The 27,705-nt window shown below is 33.9% G+C and overlaps 1 protein-coding gene and 1 long non-coding RNA gene across 4 annotated transcripts in view; one reads left to right on the top strand and one right to left on the bottom strand.

Annotated features, from left to right (window-relative positions):
• Positions 1–27,705, bottom strand: part of LOC129807114 (GTPase-activating protein CdGAPr) — a 66,593-nt gene that overhangs the window by 3,858 nt on the left and 35,030 nt on the right. Inside the window, exons 4-7 of one of the 3 annotated variants that reach the window (XM_055856157.1) lie at positions 9,576–9,775; positions 8,502–9,502; positions 2,715–2,978; positions 1,111–2,663 (exon numbers count right to left, since the gene is read on the bottom strand). In XM_055856157.1, coding sequence (XP_055712132.1) covers positions 1,111–2,663; positions 2,715–2,978; positions 8,502–9,502; positions 9,576–9,775 — 3,018 coding nt within the window. Of the gene's footprint in view, positions 1–1,110; positions 2,979–8,501; positions 9,503–9,575; positions 9,776–27,705 lie in introns of all 3 variants that reach the window. The other 2 variants (XM_055856155.1, XM_055856154.1) reach the window with 2 other exon arrangements.
• Positions 11,554–23,159, top strand: LOC129807123 (uncharacterized). The gene is made up of 3 exons (XR_008752241.1): positions 11,554–12,849; positions 12,928–13,052; positions 21,739–23,159. It is a non-coding gene; the product is annotated as an uncharacterized LOC129807123 (long non-coding RNA).

Genomic DNA, 27,705 nt, shown 5'->3' on the forward strand with positions numbered 1-27,705 from the left:
AATTGGTCAGAAAAAATTAAAAGGAAGCAGTAAAAAATAAAAAGTGATCAGCAAAAAATAAAAATTACTCAGTAAAAAATTAAACTGCAACATTTAATTTATTACTGACCACATTTTATTTTTTGCTGACCATTTTTTATTTTTTTTACTGACCACTTTTTATTTTTTACTGCTTCTTTTTGTTTTTTTTCTGAGCAATTTTTTTTACTGCTCACTTTAAATTTTTTGTTGATCAACTCGAATATTTCTACTGATCGATTTGAAGTTTCTACTGACAAAATTTTATTTTTTACTAACAAAATTTTATGTTTTACCGCTCATTTTTAATTTTTAGGGCTGATCACTTTTCAATTTTTCACTGATCAATTCTAATATTTCTGCTGATCAGTTTTAATTTTTTATTGACCACTTTTATTTTTAACTGCTAATTTTGAATTTTTTACTGACCATATTTTCTTTTTACTGCTCATTTTTAATTTTTTGCTGATAACTTTTTAATATTTTGCTGATCAACTCGAATATTTATAATACTGATAGATTGGAAGTTTTTACTGACCAAATTTTACTTTTTACTGACAAAATTTAATTTTTACTGTCAAAATTGAATATTTTTACTGATCATTTCGAATTATTTGTTGATTAAATTTAATTTTTTGCTGACCACTTTTAAATTTTTACTGATCATTTACTTTTTCCAATAAAAAATCCCTTAATTTTTCTTGTTCACTATTTTTTATAAAATTTTCGGTTAAAGGCAATAAATATTCAAAATCTTCCAAATGAATGCTAATGGCTCGGGCACACCTTTTAGATCAGGAAAATTTCATAAAGTCGAATTTCGTATCTATTTCTTTCTCACATGCTTTGCATAAGTCTATCTCATTCTCTCGCACTCTTCTTCTTCTCTTAAACATCACTCTCCAAATTCAATTTAGCTCAATCGAATTTGGTATGCGAAAGAATGAGATAGTCATATGCAAAACACGTGAGAAAGAGAGGGATTCGAATTTCGACTTCATGAAATTTTCCTGATCTAAAAGATGTGCCGGAGTCATAAAGAATAAAAAAAATCAATTTAAAGTTCTGTGAAAATAATAAAAATTGACTTACTGATTGAAATTCGTTGATGGACTCTTGTCAACATCCCTCTCCCGGAAATCGTCACATTTGGTCGATCTCAGTCCGGAATCCTTGCCACTGAGCCTCTGATTGAGTCCACAGTCCAGCGAAGAGGCTTCATCATTGTTCCGGCGAATTCTCCTTGTCAGCGATGATGAAAAGATAAATTCCTCACTGCGATTCTTCTCATCACGTCCCGTCTGAATTTCCCCACGTGACTTTGAGCGCATCCTGAAACTATCATCATTCTCCTTTGTCTCACGCAATTCTGACTTGGACTTGGACTTTGGATGACTATCCCTTTCCAAGGATTTGAAAGATTCACTACGGAATTTTTCACTGAGCTGCAATCGTCTTTCCTCCTTGATCTTCTCAATGCGCTCCCGATCGAGCTTATAGTTGCCCAAAACACCCCTCATGGGCACATTGAAACGATCCTCGGAACAGGGAAGGGCAAAGTTATTCTGTATCAGTGAAATTCGATTCTCCGTCGTTGGAGTTATTTTAATTTCACGCTCCTGAAGTGGTTCCTCTGTGGCTTCTTCGTTCAATTTATTCATCTTCAGCTTATTCTTGCAGATCTCTTCGTTGGTACTAGTGAGATCGGGTAGTTTTTTGGGAGGATTGAGACTTTTGGGTCTGGTGAATTCGAGACTTTTGCGCCTCTGATGATTCTCAGGCGGAACAATTTCGGGAATTTGCTGTGAACTTCTATTGCGAAATTTTTCCGTGAGTTTTGGCGTTGGTCCAAATTCCCAAATGAAGGCATTCTCATCGAGACTCCGGGTTACTTTGAGAGTCTCCACTAAGGGTTTACTAATGTGATTCTTCAGGGGACTCTTGGTTCTCTTGCTAAAGTCAAAAGGAGGAAGATTCTCCACGGGACTAGTTTCAAATTTTGTTGCCAATTGTTTAACGAGATAATTATTGGGTTTTTTCTCATCCTTCTTGGCCATGGAAGGATGAGGAGGATCCTCTGTGGAATTGCATTCCATCAGAATATTTCCTGATTCCACTTTAATATTTTCATAAAGAGTTGGTGGCTTTTTCATCTCAATATTCTCATAGAGTGAGAGATTTGTGTCAAATTCAAGACTATCTTTTATATCAAAATCCTGATCATCCGTCAATGGCATTGGAGCATCATTTTCCGGAGATGTCTTCCCACTACTGTCCTCCACTTTGCCCACCTCAGTCTTTTCATCATTTTGACTAATAATCTTCATATCTATGTCAGGTACAATTTGTTGTTCTACTTTTGTCACCACCCCATCGCCCATGGAATTCCCAGAATCATCTTCAGGCAAAATTTTATCATCTGCCACCTCAAAAATTTGATTAACTTCCGAAACGGCACTCTTAAAAAATTTCACCGTCTCATACACAATGCTATCGTCCAAATCTGTCTCTAAAACACTTGATTTCTTCTCTTCCCCAAATTCCACTTTCTCATACGCCTCTTCCTCCTCCTGCTCCTCCTCATCCTCCTCAACCCCATCAACATCTTCCAGTTTCTCCAGACTCGGTGCCTTCTTCACGGGTGACTTGAGATTGTACGTAATACTTATTGTCGATTTTATAGGAGTTGTGCTCACCTTTTTGGCCCCCTCTGGGGACTTTGGCAGTCTCGGTGACACTTCCGGTGATCCTACATCCTGTCCACCACGATTCAGCTGCTGATAGTCAAAATCACTTGGTGTCATTGATTGACTGGTATTTCCGGAAGTTTGTGTAAAATTTGGAGTATTGGGCGTAGATGGCAATTGCAATTTCATCCCATCTACATCCATCTGAACACTTGGTGGCTCCAGCTCCAGCGAGAATTTCCTCTTTAGTGCCAAAATATCCACAGTTTTCATCTGGAAATATCATTAAACTCACTTAAAGAAAAGTCGATAAAGCAGATCCACTTGAGAACAGTCATGTACTAAAAAAAAATGTTTAGGAGAATGATTTCTGGTCCTAATTCAATGAAGAATGAAAAGGCAAAATCGTTCTTCTGAACATTTTTTTTAGCACATGACTGTTCTCAAGTAATTCTATTAATTGTGGTCAACGGACGGGACGAACGATACTTATAATAATTGCCGCGAGAGGGCAATTGAGACATACGAAGACGGGCGAAGAAACGAGGAACGACAGACTTGAGTTGGACGCCAGAGTGGACGAAATAAAGAAAAACGTAAAAAAGCTGTTCTGAGTGTTTTAATTCGAATTGAAATGGAGTCTACATAATTGATACTTTTTCATGTTGATTCATGTCATGGCTGTTTGATGATTTTAGAATATGGCGAGGACTAGAGAAAACAGTAGTGACAGGAAGGCCCGAACAAAGGAAAGTCGATTATGTAGCAGCACTTGAGAACAGTCATGTACTAAAAAAAATGTTCAGGAGAACGATTACTGGTACTATTTGAATGAAAAAGCCAGTGATAAGCCTGATTTGGCTTATGTTAGGTGTGATTCTTTCATTCAAAATTCGGTTTGGGGCAAATTCGAAGTCCAGATAAGCTTATGGTAGCTGAGATTCATTACAGGTAACCTCGAAATGCGTACGTAAAACTCTGCATCAAAATACAGATAGAGAGAGAACGAGAGAGTGAGAAAGAGAGAAAGAGAACGAGAGAGTGAGAAAGAGAGAAAGAGAACGAGAGAGTGAGAGAGAGAGAGAAAGAGAAAGTAAGAGAGAAAGAGAGTTTTGTGTTTTGTTACTGATACACAGAAAAGTCGATAATGCAGAACCACTTGAGAACAGGTATGTACCAAAAAAAATTTACAGTATTTCTCTTGATATTCTAATAAAAACTTAAAAGGTGAAAAATGTCTACAGACCATTTTATTTTTAGTACATGACTGTTCTCAGGTGATTCCATTTAATTGTCTTTTCTTTATGTTTATTCCTGTCATGACAGTTTGGTGGTTTTTGAACACGGCGAGGACTAGAGAAAACAGTCGTGACATGAACCCCCGCACAAAGGAATGTCGATTATGTAGGAGCACTTTAGAACACTCGTGTACTAAAAAAAAATTCAGAAGAACGATTTTTGCTACTATTTCAATAAAAATTGAAAGGGGAAATATTTCTATTGCACATTTTATTTTTTTGTACATGACTGTTCTCAAGTGTTTCTGCACAATTAACCTTGATTTGTGTTGGTTTATATCACGGCTGTTTGGTGATTTTAGAACATAGCGAGGACTTTGGAAAACCGTCTAGACAGGAAACAATATAAAGAAATGTCAATTGTGGAAACGCACTTGAGAACAGTTGTGTACTAAAAAAAAGTGTAGAGGAGAAATATTTTTCCTTTTTATTTTCCAATAAGGCAGCAGCAATATTCCAGTCTTAGGAGGTAAGGTCTAAGTAAGAGGTCTAAGGTATAACATAACAATGGAAACATTTTGCGTTCAGCTATATCGTACGAAAATTTTATCGAAAAAGTAGAAAATTTAAAAATATTGAAGTTTTTACTACAGAGGGGCGTGGGATTAAGGACCTAGAGATTAGTGGTATAGGTCAAATTGCTTTTAATAAGTTCTGAATTCTAAATGTGTGCGGTACAATTTTTTCTCGGTAAATTTTCGTACATAATTCTTTTTGCAAAATGTATCGTAACCACTAGTTTATGATGCCTCTGTGGACCACTCTGTATTTAAATAAAAATTCAGTAAAAATTTATTGAAAAAAAAGTCTGTATTTTAATTTGGAGTTACGCTGATGTCTTATTTTGGGCAAATTTTGAGTTAGGCTCTTCTAAATCAATATTTTGAGAATTCTAGATATTCAAACGTTATTATGAAATAATAAAAACAAAGTTCTAAATCGATATAATTACCTAATGTAGTATAAAAATTAACGATTCATTTTTAAATTGAATTAGTGATTTGTAAGTTTGGCGCGAGAGGCGCTAGTTGATTATTCTTGTCAGAGTGCCCCGAGTGTGAACACGTTTGTAAAAGATTGAGAAATAAAATTATACTAAACTAAAAATATTTAGATAAGTTTTAATCTATCAAAATCGAGCAATAAACTGCAATATTCCAGTATAAACAGAGTTTAGGACCTTTTAAAAGTTTGTCTCTTTTATAAATAAAAACTCTCTGAATCAAATTCATCTACGAAGCATCTCACGCTTCTTTACTTCGATTTTTAGTACAAGTCGATTTCAGACTTTTAGTACATATATTTTTAGTACATTCTTGACCCATGAGTCTCAAAACATGTTCCCCCAAAGTTTGAACCCGATCTGACGAAGTCAGTTTTTCCATTGGATCACAAAAGCTGTGATCGTAAAGAATCTCAACCAAAAACGAAAAAAGTTCACCTGCTATTCACCCCAGTGAAAGTGATCAAAGAGGAAATTTGCGTTTACATAAAATCGCGACAGGTATAATTTTTCGTGAGACGCAATCAATAAGATTGCAATAAATAAACCATTAATTGATATGCAAAGTAGTCCCATCACTTTCCACTTCCATCAATAAAACGTGCCTCTAAAAGTGCAGAAATATGCATTTTAGACCATTTAAGAGTATGGACAGAGTGATAAAGAATTGATGACTAACATTTAAAAATCCAATTTAGAGGGAACAATGGAAGCTTTTATATTCTATTATATTATATTGTTGATTTACAATCAGAAGTTATGGCATACAATAAATAACTGAAGTTCTTTTGCTAACATTGGGACTTTCAAATCCGAATCACCTTTGAGAGAAATCTTAATCTCTGATTTTTCATTAAAGCCATATTCATCATCTTGAATATTGAAAGTCTCTGATTAAAAGTCTTGTTTTTAATTGAATATTTTACGGATTGCCTAAGGAACTATGGTAAATGTCCTAATTCAAAACCATTTCCAGATGCTTTAACTTTGACAGAAGATTCAACACATTAAGTTAATATTTTTTCTGAAGAGAATTACATAAATTTGCTCCTTGACTCTTCTAGAATGTTACTGTTTAGTGAAAATCCTTTAGATATAATTTGAAAACTTCTTAAATACAAGAAAAATACGCGAGTGTAAAATGATTCTATTGAAAACAAATTAATCTAAATGGAGACAAGGGAAAGTTTCTAATTGGAGACAAATAGTGTAAGTGAAACCGCGACGGAAAGCTTCCAAAACCCTGTTCAGTTCCCTGACAATAAGAAAATCTCTCCAAAAAAAAAATCATATTTCCGGTGTTTCCAATTGAAGCATTTGCAGACACTTCAGAAAATCCCTTTTTGTTTACGAAATAGGTAATTATTTCAGTTGAAAACTTCACGTATCGTTAGCAAAATTAACTAAATAATGAAACTGTGGTATAGAAAATATATAAACATAATAATTTAGTACTGTATTTATCATGAAAAAAAAATGACGTTTCCATTTGGAGTAGCGAAAAATTTCCATTTGGAGCAGGTTTTGAATTAACTTAATTTACCCTAACTGACATGGATCGCATTTTCAATTTGTTTTTTTCGAATGTACTATAGTAGACTCTCTCAAATCCGGGCAATTGGGACCGAAATGTCACCAGAATTAGAGAGAAATTTGGGCGTCAAATTGTTTGAAATGCAACGACTTTTTGTTCATCTGCATACTCATATTACTCATATTTATAGCAAATTTCATAAAAACTTCTTAATAATACAAAATAACATCGTAACTGAGAAAAACCATGGAAAACTTGAGCATAATTTCTTTATTTAACAAGACTAAGCATATGTGAAAAATTTCAACAAATTCTTTTCAAATGTAACTGCTGCCCGAATTAAAAAGTATCCCGATCTTTAAAGAGTCGAATTAGCGAGAGTCTAATGTACATAAAAAATTTGAAAAAAAAATTGTATGACATTGTCATACTGTTACAGAATTCCCCTACTGGAATGAAAGATAATGAAATTTTACAGCATCTCTGTGGGAATTTTCTCCTCAATTTCCCTGGAAAATCGCCGTAAAAATTCTGGAAAACTCGGAGACTTTTCCTCGGGAAATTCGGGGAAACCCCTCGGAAAAGCCAGTAAATTTTCTCAAAAATTGCGCGACAATTTCATTTTGAAATCCCTGAATAATGCCAGGGGAAATTTCCACTGGAAATTTACCCATGAATTCATCGGAAATTTCCTGGAAACTGACGGAAACTTCCCAGGGAATTCTGAGTCATTTCGATTCCTCAGCGGTGGAATTTCCCCAGTAATTCCATCGGAATTTGCGTGGATAAAATCGTCGGGAATTTTAGGGAAAAAATTCCTGACGATAATACAGAGTTATCGACGGTTACATTTAAAATAATTTTGAGGTCATGTATGCATTTGCATTTTCAGCAAAGAAAATTATTTACTCTGTGGAGTTTTTATTTAATAACTGAAGTATAATAGCATAAAATTCTCTGACTTTTTCCTTTTCTTTAAAACTTTTATTCTAATTCTACAAAAAAAACTTGTATTATATTTTCCAGACGTTGAACAAATTCAAAAAATCCATCCGGATAACGAAGCGGACACGGTATTAAAATTTCTGTCAGGTATCCTACAGAAAGCTACTGGATTTTACCCATGGAAATATTTGTAGGAATTCCCTAGGAAACTGCGAAATCTACTGTGATTTCCTTGGGAAATTTCCACCCACTTAGGGCTAATTTTATCTTTTCCTTGAGCATTTTTTTAGTACATGGCTGTTCTCCATTATCCTTATGCGTAATTGACTGTTCTTTTGTATTTTGTTCCTGTCTCGACTCTTTTTGTGGTTTTAGAACACGATTAGTACTGGAAAAAACAGTCAAAGAGTTGGTAAATTTCAAGAAATTTCATGAATTTCCGCCTAAAGTAGATGGCGACTGCTGTGAAATTTCTGAAATTTTATCATCTCTAAACAGTCAAGACAGGAACCAAAACAATGAAAAGTCGATAATGCAGAAGCACTTTAGAACAGGCATGTGCTAAAAAAAATGTTCGGAAGAAAGATTTCAGTTTTTATTTTTTTGTTTTTGGAAAATCTTTATTCTATATTGAATCCGGCCGATAACTTGATGATAATAGAGAAAACACGGAAATTTCGAACTGGTTCTTCTCCTCCTTTGTTTTCTAGCTGTCCGAAACGTTGGCTATAAAATAAAGGAGGAGAAGAACCAGGTCGAAATTTCCGTGTTTTCTCTATTATTATCATTATTCTAATCGAATTCTCAAGAAGGATATTCTTGGAGTCTTCTGGAAAGATATCTCTGAGTACCTGGTAAAATTTCCTTGAAGGGAATTTCATTATAGGAATCGATTTTCATGTTGAAGTATTTCATAGCAAAATGAACTAAAATTGTTTAGGTATCAAGGTTTTTTTTTGCGCTCCCGCAAAAGCAACTTGCAGTGTAATGTAATTTAGAACAACTTCTTGACTCACCTCTTTGAGGGAATTCTTCTCATTCTGCGCCAGGCTGTCTTTTGTCGTGGACGACGATAGGTCCACATCGAACATGGGGGTGGTAGTGACTGAGCTGCTATTGTCAGAACTTGTCTCTCCCACTAGCAGCGAATACCTGGGACTGTGGTGGGAAGATGGCGGAGTAACCGTGAGATTCTTGCACGCCTCCTCAGTCACATTCTTCTTTTCCATCCCACTGGGTTCCATTTTATCCTCAGGCTTGTCTTTCAGTGCCGTCATAGTACTGAACTTGACATTCTTTCCATTTCCGGGATAACTAAAGCGTCCCTCGTACTTCCCGAATGAACTCTTGTTGCTCTCATACTGTGGATAACTAAAGCGATTGGCACTGCCGAGGAGCATTGGAGAATCCACCAGGAAGTCATCGAGAGTGGTAATTGTGGTAGTGGGAGTGGGAGTATCAGATGGGGATTCTACTAGATCAGGGGGATTGTGAACTTGTGCACTAGTGTACTGAGTTGAGTGTTCAGGAGTTCCACAATCGATAAACTGAATGTCAGACAGTTGATCCTCCAACTTGTACCTTTTGCATGAACTCTCATCACAAATTGTACTTGGGATTGCCCAAGTATTTGGGCTTTGACAATTCAATCGGGGCTGTTTCTTAGGACTTGGATTGACACTATTTGCCGTACTTGTAAATTCTTCCGGACGTGCTCTCAGAACACGCCGAACGGAAGAAACTGTAGCAGATTCCTTAGCCACTTTTGGGCTACTCACGAGACTCTCACTCTCCGAGAAAATCCTCATTTCAGGCTCTTCCCGGTCAAAATTGAGTCCCAGCTCAGAGAGTTCACGCGATGGACAATTAACTATTCCCCGAAGGGGTGATTGAAGGAGATCAAAGTAGGAATCATGAGACACTGAACGACTGTGACCAGTTGTTCTTAGGCTATCCACTGAATTTGACCGGATACAAATGTCCATTGTCATGGGTTTCCTATCACAAATTTCAGCTGCTAGAAAAAAAAGGAGGACGCAAAAAACTAATTCCCCCATTCCGACATTTGCTAATTCAGCCGACCGACTTACCTTTGCTAATTGAGGATTTCTCCTCAAGGGGCGTTACTGGATCTGGGGAACTTATTGTTTTCAGGTCATCCTCATCCTGTGACGGAGTCAGAATTACCCGAATGTCCTTTGACACGGGAGTGTTAGAGCTACCATTGGATTGCCTAGGAGTTCGGCTGAAAATCGACTTCCACGAATGTGTTTTTCTCTTCTGCCAACTCCTGCAAAATTACCCATAAATTCCATGTATTCCCAAAAGTCCATGAAATGAGTGATAAACCTGAATCTGGTTGCGGTAGGTGAGATTCTCAATGTGCTTAATACACAAAGAATTCGTCAAAAATCAATTTGAAATTTAAAATCAACTTTTATGAAAAACTCACTATAATAAATTTATAATTTGTGAAAAATTACTAAAAATTTTGAAGACCAAAGCAAAAATAATTATTTAGCCAAGATACATAGGGGAAACTGGGGTACCACTAAACACTTTTGAAAGATGCGATTTTGACTGAATTTCCTAAGAAAACTGTGAATTTTAGAAAAATGTTGCTTACCCCATGTTATAGTCTTAGGTATAGGCTGAATATTAATGTATACAAGGATGATGCAAAGCACTTCAATTTTCCGTAAAAAGGAAAATTGTATCATCATGCATTTTTCGCTTTTTTCCAACCACCCGGGGTACCAATAAACACCTTCTGGGGCACCAAAAAACACCTGTTTTTCTCACCCATTGAAGTTATTTTGGGCATTCACGACAACTCTTAATTATAAAGAAGGTATTGAAAATGTAAATAATTCTCAAAAAAGCACTGCAAAATTTAGAATTAGTGACCAAAATAGCAAAAAACTAATGCACTGCACACCGAACATATTTTTCAATGGATTTTTCATAATTTTGACAACATTCGACTTCTGACTGGAAAGCAGCGCCACTAAATCGTGGCAAACATTTTACCTAAAGTTCAAATTTTGCGCGCTCTTCTGATTATTTGTAATAAATTCCAGAAATCATTCGTCAATCCTTGATTAAAATCATTAAAGTATCATTAAGAATCATTTAATGCAAAATTGGGTTCTTGAAACTATATTTCTCTTGAGTCTTGAATGAAAATCCCATGAATGGATATAAATTTCTGAAATCGAACAAAGAGGGAGATGAAGAGTAAGAAAGATAAGAGGAAAAATTTTGCCATTCAAGCTACGCTCGCGACATCTGCAATTGTGAGAAATTTGCCTGTTTTTGGTGCCCCAAACTCTGTTTTGTGATGGATTTTATATTCTTTTAAAAAAATGTGAACATTAATTTCTTTAGTAGATACATAAATATTATCCCAAAACATGTAGGAAAGTATGGGTGTAGTGAAATTTGATGTAACTTATTTCAGTTTTATTTTCCAGGTAGATATATAAACGACTAAAATTATCAAAATCTCACAATTTTGCGAAAAAAGATTCTTATTACTGAACTACTTGAATTATGTGGATCATTCTTTCTCTGGACAAGCATCCCTATAGTATCTATGATTTCATGTAAGTCTCATTCTCTGAAGTCTTATACCTATTGAAAAAATCGCAGTGTTTGGTGGTACCCCTGTTTGGTGGTGCCCCAGTTTCCCCTACCGTCTTCCAGTAAAGGAAAAGTACAAAAGAATTTAAAGATTTGATGCTTAGATTTTTAGTAATTTTTAAAGTTTCCTGTACGATGCAGATACTCTAATTAATCATTTTTCCCAACAGGTTTTAGAAGTAAAATACAAGCAAAGTTCCAAACCTAGGCGTGTTTAAATTTATACGGCGTTATGTCTAAGATGAAATAAAATTTTAAATACAGTTTCTTGTATTCTTTTTTTCCAAGGATGAATGTTGAAAATCTCTACGAAATGCATTTTCTAACCAAATGGAACAAATTAGGAACTACAATCAGCTCTGCGATATGTGAGCACCTGGATGATAAGCTGTCATCTAGATTCTGGATGACAGCTGTCAACAACCCCCCGGCAAGTTCTTTTTTTTATATGGAGCTCTTTGATGCCACTCCGAAATCTCGGAAGAATGCCACATACGAGCGCCTCTTGTGTCTGAAACATGAACTTGTGACTGCTGTCAAATGAATTTGAATCGACCGGTAATCCACTTGGGTCAAATTAATTTATAAATATGCAGAAAAAAGTGTAAATATGATAAATTTAAGTTTTTTAATACAAATAAAAGCACGAGTAGTGAGTGAAATAGTGAAAATGTTAAAAAAAAAAACAATTTTTCCTTCCCGGACAGAAAGCATGTGAATGTGAGGTTATGTGCCATTGTTTGTTTACATTTACATTGTTTTTGTTGAGAAAAATCGTAGTTTTCAGAGTTATTAGTGGTATTTATTAAGATATTTGTGGACAAAAGTTATCACAGGGCAGCGTTTATTTAAAAACAAATCCAGTCAAACGCCCTGTGATGTGTGTAAAAGTGTTTTGGTGGTTTTAGTAATGATTTTCTAAGACATGTTTTGGACATCAATCACCACAAAATACATGAATGAAGTGCGTCCGGGAAACCAACAGAATGAATAGGAAGTGAAGATGTACTATTTGAAAGCTTCTGGGCACATTGTTGTTTGCTATTGAGTGCTCATCCAAGTGCAAAATAGTCCAGGAGCCTCAAATTTGATATTGAAATGATCTGCAAGAGATTTCTATAAGGAACTAGAGACAGCGGAAATCCCAGATAGAAATCAGGGAAGATACTACCATTGAAGTACCAAAAGAGGAAAGAAATACTGATGATTCTGGTACATTCACCGTCCTCTTCCCCTTCTCACAGGAAACAAAATGCCAGAAGAATTATCAGATGTTATTGGAATTTATTTATCCGTGACGGATCCTGTGACCAGAAGATTACACTACTCATGTCAAGTGCAATCCTCTGTGGCAATGCTTCGTGTAGAACCAGGAATTCAAGTCATTGGCTGTGTGGCTCTGTTGAAAATGCCCGGAAGGACGAAATTTAGCACAAAGACAAGGTTCATGGAAGTTATTCTGCAGGGATGTTCCGGTGAGGAGGATGCGATTAACTGTCTTCAATTTTTGAAGACTTTCCGACAAAATTTGGACCCTCCATTCTCCATTCTTGACCACGTGAACATAATCAAACGTGTATCTCTTGTTGGACTTCTCGCAGATGAACATCTCGTAAGATGTTAAGCTGACATCTCATTCAGAACAAAACTTCCGAGATGAATGAAAGTGCAATGAGTGTCTTGGATAACAGATGGGACTACCTGGAGACTTAATTTTATCAGGTATGTTGTTATTTTGTTAGAAAATTTTGCTTCCTAGCACAAGACCACTACTAATAAATGAATATTTTCAATCCACAGCATCATTTCCGGTATTATTAAGATAGCAGATAGTATATTTGAGTCAACTGGAGTTTGCCTCTTTCTTCAACCGACTAGATTGCTGCCTGATCTAATATAGCTTGTACAGACGAAGGATTTTCGCGGTAAGTCTTTTCCTAATTTAACATTTAAAAGTTTTGAAAATAAATTCAGTATGAAATAAGTAAGATAACACGTAAGATAACAATGCAAAGAATCAGAATAGCATTATCCATAAAGTAAAGCAAAAAATTGAAATTTTTCGCTTTACAAGAAAAATAGGTGTGATTATGAAGGATTCACACTTAAAAAACAACTGAATTTATCTTTAGGGAGAGAGCTCTTTTGGTAATCATCTTACTGCCATTATGTTATACCAACATAAAAAGCCTACCTAAATAGGGGAGACTGGGGCAAATTTGTCAAAACGAAAATTTCAATATTCACTATTTTGTAAAATAAAAGTGACTGAGGTTTGAAATTTTTATTATAGATAGCCGTCATGAACCTTCTTAAAGTTACAAAGTTTGAAGGGATTCGTGGAAGGATTATGTAAAATAAAAAATAATGAAATTTTGAGCCCTATTTTTGGAATATTTGGCTTACGGAAAATATCAATATTGATCAGCTCAATTTAAGCACATTTCCCGTTAAGATAGACAAAAATTATCTTCGAAAAAGTTGTAGAGATTTCCTATAAAAACATGTCTACAGTAGACTCTCGCAAATTCGGATCTTTTAAGATCGGGCTACTTTTAAATTCGGGCAGCGGTTACATTTGAAAAAAGTTTGTTGTCTTTTTTCAAGTTTGAATATGATTATCAAATGAATCAAATATGCTCAAATTTGGCATGGTTTGTCTTAGTTTTGATGTGATTTTGCATTATTGATGGATTTTCATGCAATTTACGTTATATATGAGTGTGTAAACTAAATATCTATATGCACATGAATAAAAAATCGTTGCATTTCAAAAAGTTTGTCGCCCGAATTTCTGTCTAATTCGGCTGACATTTCGATCCCATATGCCCGAATTTGAGAGAGTCTACTGTATTTGATATTTTTAACGTTTGCGAGAGTAAAATGTCACAAATTATCCGAAGACTGACAAAATTTGCCCCAGCAATTTTGGGAATCTCCACAAAATCTACTTTTAGAAAATGATTCGAAAAAAATATTCTGCCGCAATGTTGTAGAGCAGTAAATTTCTTATAAGAATATGCTCATTATAAAACGTTTAAGTTTTCTCAGAGCTCGTAAAAGAATTAAATATGCGTTTTGACAAGTTTCGCCCTAGTCTTCCCTATTTCGATTTTGTAGTCTTAAGTGAGTGTTCCCAGAACTGTAATAGAATTTTGTCTTCTAAACTGGCTATAATTATTATAATTCCAGTTAATAAATTTAGCGCTACGTTATTTATTATTGACCAATAATATTTTTGTAATTTTTTATTGTTGAAGGCTCTGTTTAAGTTTTGAGACTTTGGGAGAATGAAATCATAATAAAGGTCATAGCTAACCACGATAAATTGTCTAGATCAATAATGCTTAACGCATTAGGGGAGACGGGGGTAGAATTAGGCACCAAATGAAATTTTTGATTGCGTATAATTTGTACAAAAAATGTTTGTATGAAGCTGAGATTTTTTAATGTTGAGATAATGAGATATTTAAATATTAGTAAGGGAATTAAAGAATAAAGAGTGGTTACCTCAATATTCCTTCGAAGGCAAACTATAAGATACCACTACAGTAGACTCTCTCAAATTCGGGCATATGGGACCGAAATGTCAGCCGAATTAGACAGAAATTCGGGCGACAAACTTTTTGAAATGCAACGATTTTTTATTCATGTGCATATAGATATTGAGTTTACACACTCATATATAACGTAAATTGCATGAAAATCTCTCAATAATGCAAAATCACATCAAAACTAAGACAAACCATGCCAAATTTTAGCATATTTGATTCAAATTTGAAAAATGACAACAAACTTTTTTCAAATGTAACCGCTGCCCGAATTAAAAAGTAGCCCGATCTTACAAGAGCCGAATTTGCAAGAGCCTACTGTATCTAATACTATACGTGGCTAATTTTACCCTAGTCAACCCTACAGTGTTTTCGTATACTAAAAGGCTTTTGAACATGATGCTAAAGCCAATTGTTTGAAAAAAAAAAAAAATAAACCCAGCATTTAAAAATTGCGCAATGTGTTAAAATGGACCTAGAATTTTATCATTAGATATTATTTGTTCAATTGTGACTCAAAATATCCTCCAACAAGTCTTGGAAGAGTTGGAAATTTATTTTGATCAATTTTAGCTAATATATATTGTGTATCATATTTTTTTTTTATTTTTTTCTAAAATATTTTCTTTTTAATATTTATTTTAAGCGTACTTATTTACTGTTAAAAATTTTTAATTTTTTTTTTTTTTTGTAATTGCTCAAGAGAAATGAATTATCAATATTATTCATTTAAAAAATATATATAGAGGAAAGTGGCCTGTCTTCGAGACAAAAACAGCCTTTGAATATTTAAATTTTCCTCTTGTTTTTCAAAGCAAAAATTCTATTATCTGAACTATAGTCAATACAACTAACTATTTTCTATTAACTTTGATTATCAGAATAGAATTTTTGCTTTCTGAAGTAAGAGAAAAAAATTCAAAGCCTGCCGCATTCAAAAGCGGCATTTTACCCTAATAACAAAATATCAGAACCGTCAGGTAAATAAAAACTAATAGCGCAAAGATAACACACGGGGATGTGTGCCATGGCCACTAGGGATTCTCCTAGCCTGCGTCTTCACCTCCTGACGATCTAACACGAGATCTCGGGGATTAGTACTCTTTCTAACGCTAGGAGCGCTCTTAGAGAGAACCAGTGCTACATTGGTGACGTATATGATGTCAATTTGAATACCTTCGGGGGGTTTAACCGTTACGGAAAAGCTTATGTTAACAAAAAAAAGTTTTCATTGGCACGTAAAACTATTGAGAAATCCTTGACTGCCTTATTTTTATTTTAAAAAAATTCCCTCATCAACTTAGCCAAAAATAGTTTTGCAAATCATAAAATGGTTAAATATGTGCTGAAAACACGTACAGCTCAACAATAACACGGTTGAGACTATGATTGAAAATTGGCACAGAGCTTAAACATAAAACGGTTAAGACTGCGCTAAAAAAACACGCACAATTCAGTCACAAAACGGATAAGATTGTGCTTAAAATACGCAGAGCTGAATCATAAAACGGTTAAGATTTCGCTTAAAACCGCTCACAGCTCAATTATAAAATGGTTAAGATTGTGCTTAAAATCACGGACAGCTCAATCATAAAACGGATAAGAATACGCTTAAAAATCCGCACAGCTCAATCATAAAACGCATAATAATGTGCTTAAAAATACACACAGCTAAATCATAAAACGGTTAACATTGCGTTTAAAAACGTACACAGCTCAATTATAAAACGGATAAAAATGCGCTTAAAAACTCGCACACCTCAATCATAAAACGGATAAGAATGCTCTTAATATCACGCACAGCTCAATCAAAAAACGGCTTAGAATGCGCTTGAGATCACGAACAGTTCAATCATAAAACGTTTCAGAATGCGCTTACAATCACGCACAGCTCACTCATAAAACAGTCAAGACTGCGTTTAAAAGCATGCACAGCTCAATCGTGAAACTGCTGAGAATGCGCTTAAAATCACGCACAGTCCAATCATAAAACGGATAAGAATGCGCTTAAAAACGCGCACAGCTGAATCATAAAATGGCTAAGAATGCGCTTCAAATCACGCACAGTTCAATCATGAAACGGCTCAGATTGCGCTTAAAACTACGCACAGCTGAATCATAAAATGGCTAAGAATGCACTTGAAATCACGCACAGTTGAACCATAAAACGGATAAGAATGCGCTTAAAAATACGCACAGCTAAATCATAAAACGGCTAAGAATGCGCCTAATATCACGCACAGTCCAATCATAAACTGGCTAAGAATGCGCTTCAAATCACGCACAGTTCAATCATGAAACGGCTCAGATTGCGCTTAAAACTACGCACAGCTGAATCATAAAACGGATAAGAATGGGCTTAAAAACGCGCACAGTTGGATCATAAAACGGCTAAGAATGAGTTTAAAAATACGCACAGCTCAATCATAAAACGGTTAAGATTTCGCTTAGAAACGCACACACCTCATTCATAAAACGGTTAAGATTTCGCTTGAAATCACGGACAGCCCAATCATAATTCGGATAAGAATGTGCTTAAAAATACGCACAGCTGAATCGTGAAACAGCTGAGATTGCGCTTAGAAGCACGCACAGCTCAATTATAAAACTGATAAAAATGCGCTTAAATTCACGCACAGCCTAATCATAAAACTGCTAAGAATGCGCTTAAAATCACGCCCAGCTGAATCATAAAACGGATAATAATGCGCTCAAAAACGCCCACAGCTCAATTATAAAACGGTTAAGATTGTGCTTAAAATCGCGGACAGCTGAATAATAAAACAAACAAGAATGCGCTTAAAAATACGCACAGCTAAATCATAAAACGTCTAAGATTGCGCTTATAAACGCGCAAAGCTGAATTATAAAACGGCTGACTATACGCTTAAAATCACGCACAGTTGAATTATAAAACGGATAAGAATGCGCTCAAAAACGCGCACAGCTGAGTCATTAAATGGCTGAGAATGCGTTTGAAATCACACGCAGTTAAATCATAAAACGGTTAAAAATCTCGAATCCTCGTTGTCGTGTGGGGCGGTATATTGTAAAGGAACTCGAGCGTATTTCAATAAATAAATAAATAAATAAATAAAAAATAAATAAAAAATAAATAAAAATGCGCTTGAAAACACCTTTAGCTTAATCATAAAACGTTTTTAAGCGCATTCTCAACCATTTTATGATTGAACTGTGCGTGTTTTTAAGCGTATTCTTAGTCGTTTTATGATTGGACTGTGCGTGATTTTAAGCGCATTCTTATTCGTTTTATGATTGGATTGTGCGTGATTTTAAGCGCATTCTTAGCCGTTTTATGATTGGACTGTGCGTGATTTTAAGCGCATTCTTGGCCGTTTTATAATTGGATTGTGCGTGATTTTAAGCGCATTCTTAGTCGTTTTATGATTGAACTGTGCGCGTTTTTGAGCGCATTCTTAACTGTTTTTTTTATTTAGCTGTGCGTGATTTTAAGCGCATTCTTAGACGTTTTATGATTGGACTGTGCGCGTTTTTGAGCGCATTCTTAACTGTTTTTTGATTTAGCTGTGCGTGATTTTAAGCGCATTCTTTGCCGTTTTATGTTTGAACTGTGCGTGATTTTAAGCGCATTCTTAGCCGTTTTATGTTTGAACTGTGCGTGATTTTAAGCGCGTTCTTAGCCGTTTTATGATTGGACTGTGCGTGATTTTAATCGCATTCTTATTCGTTTTATGATTGGACTGTGCGTGATTTTAAGCGCATTCTTAACCGTTTTATGACTGAACTATGCGTGATTTTAAGCGCATTCTTAGTCGTTTTACGATTGGACTGTGCGTGATTTTAAGCTAATTCTTAGCCGTTTTATGATTGAGCTCTTCGTATTTTTAAGCGCAATCTCAACTGTTTTATGATTCAACTGTGCGTGATTTTAAGCACAATCTTAACCGTTTTGTGATTCAGCTGTGCGCGTTTTTAGGCATAATCTGCACCCTTTTATGATTAAGCTGTGTGTGTTTTTAAGCGAATCTCAACCGTTTGATGATTGAATTGTGCTAATTTTTAAGCGCATTTAATCTCAGTTTGAACTGTGCGTATTTTCAGCACAATCTTAGCAATCTCAATCTCAGATAAGTGTTTCCAATTCTCAAGATACGTAGCTTCTTGGGAGCATTATTTTAGTTTGTTTTATTTTGAAGCTGCACTGGTTTTATAGTCAATCCTTCCCTGTTGAGGCTAAAATTGTTTGGGTTTTCTTCACAACCATTTTATGCTTGCTCAATCCAGGGTTTGGGCACAATTTTAACCGCTTTATGCTGAAGCTGCGTAAGGGTCTAACACCTAATTTAAATAATTTTCATGGTGAATGTTAGCGAGTTTTCAACTTAATCCAAGATATTTTTTTGGCATTTTAAAGTGCCAAGCGCTATTATGTATTTAAACATAAGTTAATGAACTTCAAGATTATTTCCAAATAATGCAAAAAAATACATTCAAGCATTTGAACATCTTTTAGAATTGTTTTAAATGATCATGTGTTGTAAAATCTATGTTGGTATTTTCAAGTTTTTTTTTATAAAACGAATTTAAATCATTCATGAAAAAGAGAAATTTTTTGAAAAAAAAAATCATGAAAATGGTTTAAAAAAGATGGCGTTTTGTTGAGAAAATTTAACACAAAATCTACCAATGATGGGAAAATCTCTTATTTTTTTAGTTTATGAGTAATACACAACTAAAAATAATTTTTTTGTTGGGAATATAAATTTACTAAGATATGAAAATATTTTTAGTCAGGCAGGATGAGGAAAATTTTTTAATAAGAATATGAAAATTAAAGATTTCTCAGTACTTTCATGTTCGTCAAAAATGAATTTTTTTTATTATTATATTTTATAATAATTATTATTATTGATAACTTATTTCTTTTGAGCATTTTGAAAAAAAGAAGTAAAATACTTAAGGGTCAATCAATCTCAATTCCGACGAGAATAACGAAAGTCGCTCCTTAATGATCTTATAGATGTTTTTTTTTTATTTTACATATGTTAAAATACACACAAAAATAGTATAGGGTAAATGAAGCTAATTCAAAACCTGCTCCAAATGGAAATTTTTCGCTACTCCAAATGGAAACGTCATTGTTTTCATGATAAATACAGTACTAATTATTATATTTATATACTTTCTATACCACAGTTTCATTATTTAGTTAATTTTGCTCCAATTAAAGCGAAAATCCATTTTAAAATTTTAATTTGTTAATTTCTCAGAAAAATTAAAAGTGTACCTTTTCACCATCGAATTTTTCATCGATCGACCATGTTTTTCAATGAAAAAAACAATAAAGTGAGTGTTGTTTATTCGTTTTGTTTAACATTTATGTGATTTTTCTGGATAATTTTAGTTAAATCAAGTGCTAATCTTTATTGTTAACGGTACCTGAACTTTTAAAATGAAATAATTACCTATTTCGTGAACAAAAAGGGTTTTTCTGAAGTGTCCGCAAATGCTTCAATAAGAAACCCCGGAAATATGATTTTTTTTGAAGAAATTTTTTTATTGTTTTAAATTGGAACGGAGAAAAACCGAGGAATAAGAACAAATCCTGTACTTAAGAGCAACTCAACAAGATTTTGGAAGCCTTTCGTCGCGGTTTCACTTACGCTCTTTATCTCCAATTAGAAACTTTCCCTTGTCTCCATTTGGATTAATATGTTTCCAATAGAAGCATTTTACGCTCGCGTATTTTTTCTTGTATTTAAGAAGTTTTGAAATTATATTAAAATAATTTTCACTAAACAGTAACATTCTAGAAGAGTCAAGGAGCAAATTTATGTAATTCTCTTCAGAAAAAATATGAACTTAATGTGATGAACTTTCTGTCAAAGTTAAAGCGTTTGGAAATGGTTTTGAATTAGGACATTTACCCTAAACGTATTTTTTTCATTTTGCCAAAAAAATCCAGGTCCCAGATACAGGGTGTCACATATGGCGTCGGCGTCACGCGTTTCATTTCTCACTTCAGATTTTGGACGAAAATTTTAAAGTTCTCTATCTCGGACACAGGTTAAGATTTTTTCTTACTTTTTTTTATTTAAAAGAAAATTTGTTCTCTTTAATGACCTCTACACACTATGAGAAATTTCTTTAAAAAGTGCCTTTTTAAAAAAAAAAAAATCCCCTATGCTTGTAGGCAGAAAGGTCAGAATTTTTTAAAAAGGAAATTTTTGACGATATACTCGATTTTGTATTATATATATGTTTAATTTTTTTCATGGCAGACATGATTTTTTTTAATTGAAAAATCAAAAGAATTTTTTTCTCGAAAAAGCCGAAAAAGCTATTCTCAAAAATTTTCTTTTTTTACTATTGACCAGACATAGAGTACTACATTCCCTAAAAAGAAGAGCTTACACTTTTGTGCCTTTTGTGTTTAACTTTTTTTTTAATAATTAAAATTTTACAGCATTTTTCGATTGTAAGTTCATTTTTTCAGGAATTATATTACTCCATACTTACAAATAGTTCAAAAAATCAAATTTTTTGGAACGTGCGTTTTTGATTTTATTTTATAAAAATGAGTTTTTTTTGACAAAAATAAGATTTTAAATCATACTTAACAGATGTACTAAGTATGCTTGTTTGTTTTCTTTTTTATTTATAAAAAAAAATGTTTGAATTTTTTTGACAATTCCAAAAGATAATTTTTGAAATACTAGTTTAAAAAAATCAGCACATTAACACATGTGTTAAATGTTTCTTAAATCTAAGAATAATTTTTAGAATAAAAATCAAAATGTAGATCTTTTATATTAATATGGAAGAACGTTATGATCTATTTATAAATTCTTTTCGAGACTTTTTTGTTGAGTTTCATTAAGGATTATGGGGTGGAATTATATTTTTTTGCACCACTTGCACTGTAGTAAAAATATAGAGAAAGAAAAGATAAGGATGGAGATGAAAAGATAGTTGATTTTTATTTTATTTTCTAAGCATTTGTAATCATTGTGTTATCTTACTTAGATTTGATTATTCATATTTTCTTTTAAATATATATATTTTTTTATTTGTTTAGGTTTTTCTTGTGACTTCTTGATATTGGGATTGAGCGGACTGAGTATGATTCCTCTGCATGCACCCCGCAGTAGAAAGTGCATCACACATTAGCTTCCCTGAATGTAGCTGTTATAACGATTGTTAAATTGAGGAACTCACACATGTAGAATAAAACTACACAAAAAATCAAGAAAGAAAATATCGCAATTTTTTAATGTAAGCAAAATTATAAATTTGTTGAAATTGTTTTAAAAAAATGGGATCTACTAATACTGAAAAAAAAAGGTGCGATTAACTTTTTTTCTTCGTAACTTTAACACTTTTTAGGTGTAAAAATATATCAACATTTTTTAATGTTAATTTTAAACCTTTTTGAGGGTAATTTTAACATGAAAAAGGGTTACTTTAACCCATAATACACCTAAATAGGGTAATATTTACACCGATTTCGGATCAATAATGCAGGGTAAAATTAACATTTCCGGAATGTTATTTTAACTTTTTCGGATTTCTCTCAGTGAAGGGTTTATGAAAAAATTACCATGAAAATTTATTGAATAATACTCATCATACGCATTATCCAAAATGATTTACAAATTCTTGATCACTTACGTTTAATGTATTAATTTTATTTGTTAAATTTGACACTTGAAGAAAAAATAATTTTATGTAAGGGAAGGGTACCAAGGATCGGAATGATTGATAAGAAACATGCTCCATATTTAGATTAAAATAAGCAACAAAAATCTGTTTGATATTATTTATATATGCTAATTGGTATATTAATACTCCATTTAACCATTTCTGTGTATTTATTTTTTTTCACTATCTACGAGAAATTAGCAAAAAAATAGATGTAATTGCAAACAAGCACTCCGTACCTCGGATCGTCACGAATTTTAATCAGGTGTTTCACTGAAAACTGGTTACATAAATTAGATCTGAGATAATGCAGTGTATTCTTTTAAGAATTAAATGGTAAAAAGTAGAGAAGGATTTTTAAAAGTTAATTATATTTTGTTCTATCAATATGTAAACTATCTGACGATCCGAGGGACACTGCCGGTTGCTAATGCCCTTCTCTTTTGAATAAAATTTGACTTATATAATGGGTTAAAAATCGCGGAGGAAAACAAAAAATGTATTATTCTTTTTCCATGAAAGTTCATTTATATTTAAAAAAAAAATAATAAATGAAATACAATTTTCTAAATAAAATATTATATAATAGTACTCATAATAAAACCTAATTGCCTGGTAAAAGAATTATTGTAATCAATGTAAATAGAGTACATAAAAACTGAAAAATACATTCTATGATTCTCACATAATTTTTGAATAGTTTTATTAAAATATATGTATATATTTTTAAATGTACTATAACATTTAATCTTGATTTTAATTGTAACGGATAATATGTATAAATATATTAAATAAAACTATAAAACTTATCAACATTGTTTATTTTGTTAACCAGTTTAAAATTTATTCTCATTTTCAAAATTCGTGTTCTTCAAAATTCTTTTCGCCAATTGGATAAAATTTCTTTGAGAATATTATTTTATTCCTTCTGTATCAAAAAAATATACGCTTATGGAAAAATTTGGGATCCGACTTTTTTCCTAAAGATGCAACTATTTTATTGATACAAAGGAAGTATTATATACACTATGCAACACAATTTTTGGCACACGGATCTCACATGGTACGTTTGGTAGAGTCGAGTCTCCTGATCAAGAATCTGTTTTTGGTTTTGTTCCTATACGTCACAATTTTCTTTAAAAGATCTTTTTTTTGTTTTTGCTGTTGTGTCTCATATTATCAATTATTACTCCGGTTCTAGTATACAGAATTTAATAAATGGGAATCCGTTGGAAAGGTAAGTAGTTGTGTTTCATTCAATTTCAAAATTATGTGATATTTGTAAAAAAAAAAAACTCCTGTGTACATTAATATTTAGTTTTGTTTAGTTTATATGATTTTTCAAAAGTTCCTTTCTAAGGTCATTTTTGAGAATTTTTAGTTAGACTCTGTTTTTTTGCTCTCAAGGAGTTTTTTTTTTACAAATATCACATAATTTTTAAATTGATTGAAACACAACTACTTACCTTTCCGACGGATGTCCGTTTATTAAATTCTGTATACTAGAACCAGAGGAATAATTGATAATATGAGACACAGTAGCAAAAACAAAAAAATAGGTCTTTTAAAGAAAATTGTGACGTATAGGAGCAAAACCAAAAACAGATTCTTGATCAGGAGGGAGACTCGACTCTACCAAACGTACCATGTGAGATCCGTGTGCCAACAAAAAGTTTTAATTTGTTGCATAGTCTTATTATAAAAAAAATGTTTATGATTTTTTTTTAATATTGTTATTATATTTACTTTTCTTATCGTTTTACATGGGCGCATTTTTAACAAAGAATTTGGGCAAGTGATAGTAAAATATTGTTACTAATAACTAGTTGCTTGGCACTTGGCACTGACCCATAAGAATAACGATGTTGAATATTCATGTTGTTCTAAAACACTTCTGGAAGTGTAATCAATGTTTGAATCTCTGCTTCATTAAGAAGATGCCGTGTACTCCGTGTAGTATGTACCTCCATCGTTGAAATCAGAACTTTTGAAAGTTCCCTGAAGCTAAGCGTTTCTCCAGGATGGATTTACCAGTATTTCTCAGCCTCAGAGGTTCACATCCTGCTCGTATATCAAGTCAAAATCGAGCAGGATGAAGTCTGCAGTCACCCCATCTCACAGGAAATCCACTCAAGGTCATTTTCTGAGCCTCCGGAGGACTTCAAATAACACGGAAATCTCACCTCTCCATACAAATCCGACAAACCAGTTAAAAGGCCCAAGCGAACAATACTTTCCTTCACAATTCCCAAAAATGTTGGTGCAGGCACAGATTCACATCTTCCAGATGACGTAGTTTTTATTATTTGTGGCCATGAGAATTGTAGAGAAGAAACTCGGGGGCCTTGAGGATGAAGAAGAAGTCATCAAGTGTGGAAGTTACGATTCATTTCTCAAATTAGATTTGAGATGTCAGGCCAAATGTGGTTTTCCCGGTTTTCCTATGCCCTTCAGGGCTTTCAGGTGGGAAACGGATATCCGTAGATCTCTGTTCTTCAAGTAGTGTATTTCTTTGTATAACGAGGAAGTTCTGTGAGCACTGTTTTGCTGCAGATCGGTAAAGGAACTTCAGCTTCATCTGCACTTATGTGGAGACGGTGGAGATTCTCATGAACCCCCGACCATGAGGGACGCAAGCACATAATCGGGATGATCAGGATGCATTTTCCTGTGGCCATAACTTTTTGTGTGATCTTCTTCCACAGCCTTTTCCTCAGTTTTTCTGCGTATCTTGATGATGTCGCAGCTCCAGAGATTGTGGTGTTGGCATCCGCGGTAACTGAAGCACACTTTTCTAATATTTTTATTTACTTTTTCGAACGGAAATTGTTTTTTTTACACAAAATAAAAACAAATAAACACGCACAAATGAGGTTATGTCACTTTGCGCGCAATGACATCTGAGTGTTCAACAACTTGACAACTTGACCGTAGCGCCAACTAGTGGAACTTAAGACAGAATGGGATTTTTTTTTAAAAATTAAAGAAATTCTTTTAAAATGAATAATATGTTAAAAAAAAACAGTATGTGCCCACTTCCTACGTGTTAATAGTCTTCCGCAAACGTGATATAGAGTAAAATTTGCTGCCAAATTTGCAAATTTCTTGATAATGCCATGAAAATTTGATACCTGGTTTTTAAGTGCCTCGGATTTTTTTTCTCTAAATCTGAATACAATAATTTTGTGAGGAATGCATAGAATGGTTATTCCACTGTTATTTACGGAAATACTTGTACACTGGACATTACATGTTTTTGAAATACAGAAGGAAACGGTCGGGAGTGCAAAAAATTCCCATAAATGACTAATGAGGGTGAGTGAGACAAACTCTATCGCGGCAGAGTGAGACAAAAAAGAGCATCAATTCCGGAAGGATATGGCGCCCGGTGGCTGTCAAACACATGGATTTATATTTGTGATTTTCATTCCCAATCTGGATAACGAAGATTTGAAAAATTATCCTTTTTACATTATTTTCCAATATTATTTTGTTTTTTTTTTAATTTTATTTTCTACATTGATTTCTTTGAGTTTTTAATTGTTATTTTTTCTAATTTAGTGTTTATTTAATGTTGTAAGAGGAATTGAAAGTGTTATCCTTCTTCCAAATATTAGTATACTTAAGTATCGGTGCCAGCCAAATTTCCGAACGCCAAAATTCCGATAGCCAAAATCCAGAATAGTCGAAATTTTGAAAGTGGGAAATTTTACGAAGGATAATGTGTAGGATAATTTCACAAAACACAGATAATTTCTCTTTGCCTTCAACAAGTACAATTACAATCATGGGAGTATCGCTATGAAACTTTTAAGAATTTGGGATTTTATTTTTTGAGATTTTATTTTTTTCAGGATCTTGGCTTTCGGGATTTTAGCGCATTAGGATTTTGGCGCATTCGTAATTTTGTCTTTTCGGGATTTTGTTTTTCCTGATTTTGGCTTTCGGGATTTCAGCTTTCAGGATTTTAGCGCATTCAGGATTTTGTCTTTTCTGTATTTTGGCCCATTCAGGATTTTATCCTTTCGGGATTTTGGCTTTCGGGATATTTTGGCGCATTCAGGATTTTGTCTTTTCGGGATTTTAGGTTTCAGGATTTTAGCGCATTCAGGATTTTGTCTTTTCAGGATTTTGGTCCATTCGTAATGTAGTCGAGATTTTCCACCTGATAGCGAAATAGAGCCCGGCTGGTGGATTCCCTTCCCTGTTCGCGGGAAATTCATATTTCCCGCCTCTCGCTCCAAGCAAGGCCTTTTCCTGGTGGTATAGTTCTGTTGCCCGCCGTATGGGGGATTGGCTGACAGGCGACACTGTCAGTCAGTCGGTAATATGGCCTGGAAGTGTTCAGATGGGGGCACAGAGCTGGGTCGCTGCCGCGCAATTGGCCGCGATAAGCCTTGGTCTCCCAGAGGAATCTTTCAGGGCAAAAGCCCGACAACAGTAAGTTTGTCTTTTCGGAATTTTGTTTTTCGGGATTTTGATTTTCAGGATTTTAGCTTTCATGATATTTTGGCGCATTCAGGATTTTGTCTTTTCGTAATTTTGGCTTTCGGGATTTTACCTTTCAGGATTTGGCGCATTCAGGATTTTGTCCTTTCGGGATTTTGGCTTTCGGGATTTTAGCTTTCAGGATTTTATCTTTTCGGGATTTTGACCCATTCGTAATTTTGTCTTTTCGGAATTTTGTTTTTCGGGATTTTGGCTTTAAGGATTTTAGCTTTCAGGATTTTGACGCATTTGGGATTTTATCTTTCCGGGATTTTGGCTTTAGGTATTTTGTCTTTTCGGGATTATACTTTTTCGGGATTTTATTTTTTTCAGAATTTTGTATATTCGGAATTTTGGCTTATGGGATTTTGGCTATCGGGATTTTGTCTTTTCGGGATTTTGGCTTTAGGGGTTTTGTCTTTTCGTGATCTTGGTATTCGGGATTTTGGCTCGTTCGCAATTTTATGTTTTCGAGATTTTGTCTTTTCGGGATTTTCTTTTTTTCGGGATTTTAGCTTTCAGGATTTTATCTTTTCGGAATTTGGTTTTTCGTGATTTTGTCTTTTCGAGATTTTGGCCCATTCGTATTTTTTTCCGGATTTTGTCTTTTTGAAATTTTGTTTTTCTGTATTATGTGGTTCAGGATTTTGGCCCATTTGGGATTTTGGCTTTCGGTACTTTGACCAGAATTCAGTATTGGTTAACAATTGTCGAATAGATCGCACGTTCTCCCTATTATTGATCTTTTTATATTGAACTTAGTTAAGAAATTAAGAACTTAGAAAGTTAAAAAATGATAAATAATATTAAAAATACGGCAAAGAAAGATTATGTCCTTAAGATATGGTTCTGTCTC

The sequence above is a fragment of the Phlebotomus papatasi genome, chromosome 3, assembly GCF_024763615.1.
Source record: "Phlebotomus papatasi isolate M1 chromosome 3, Ppap_2.1, whole genome shotgun sequence".
In the NCBI taxonomy this organism is placed as follows: Eukaryota; Metazoa; Arthropoda; class Insecta; order Diptera; family Psychodidae; genus Phlebotomus; species Phlebotomus papatasi.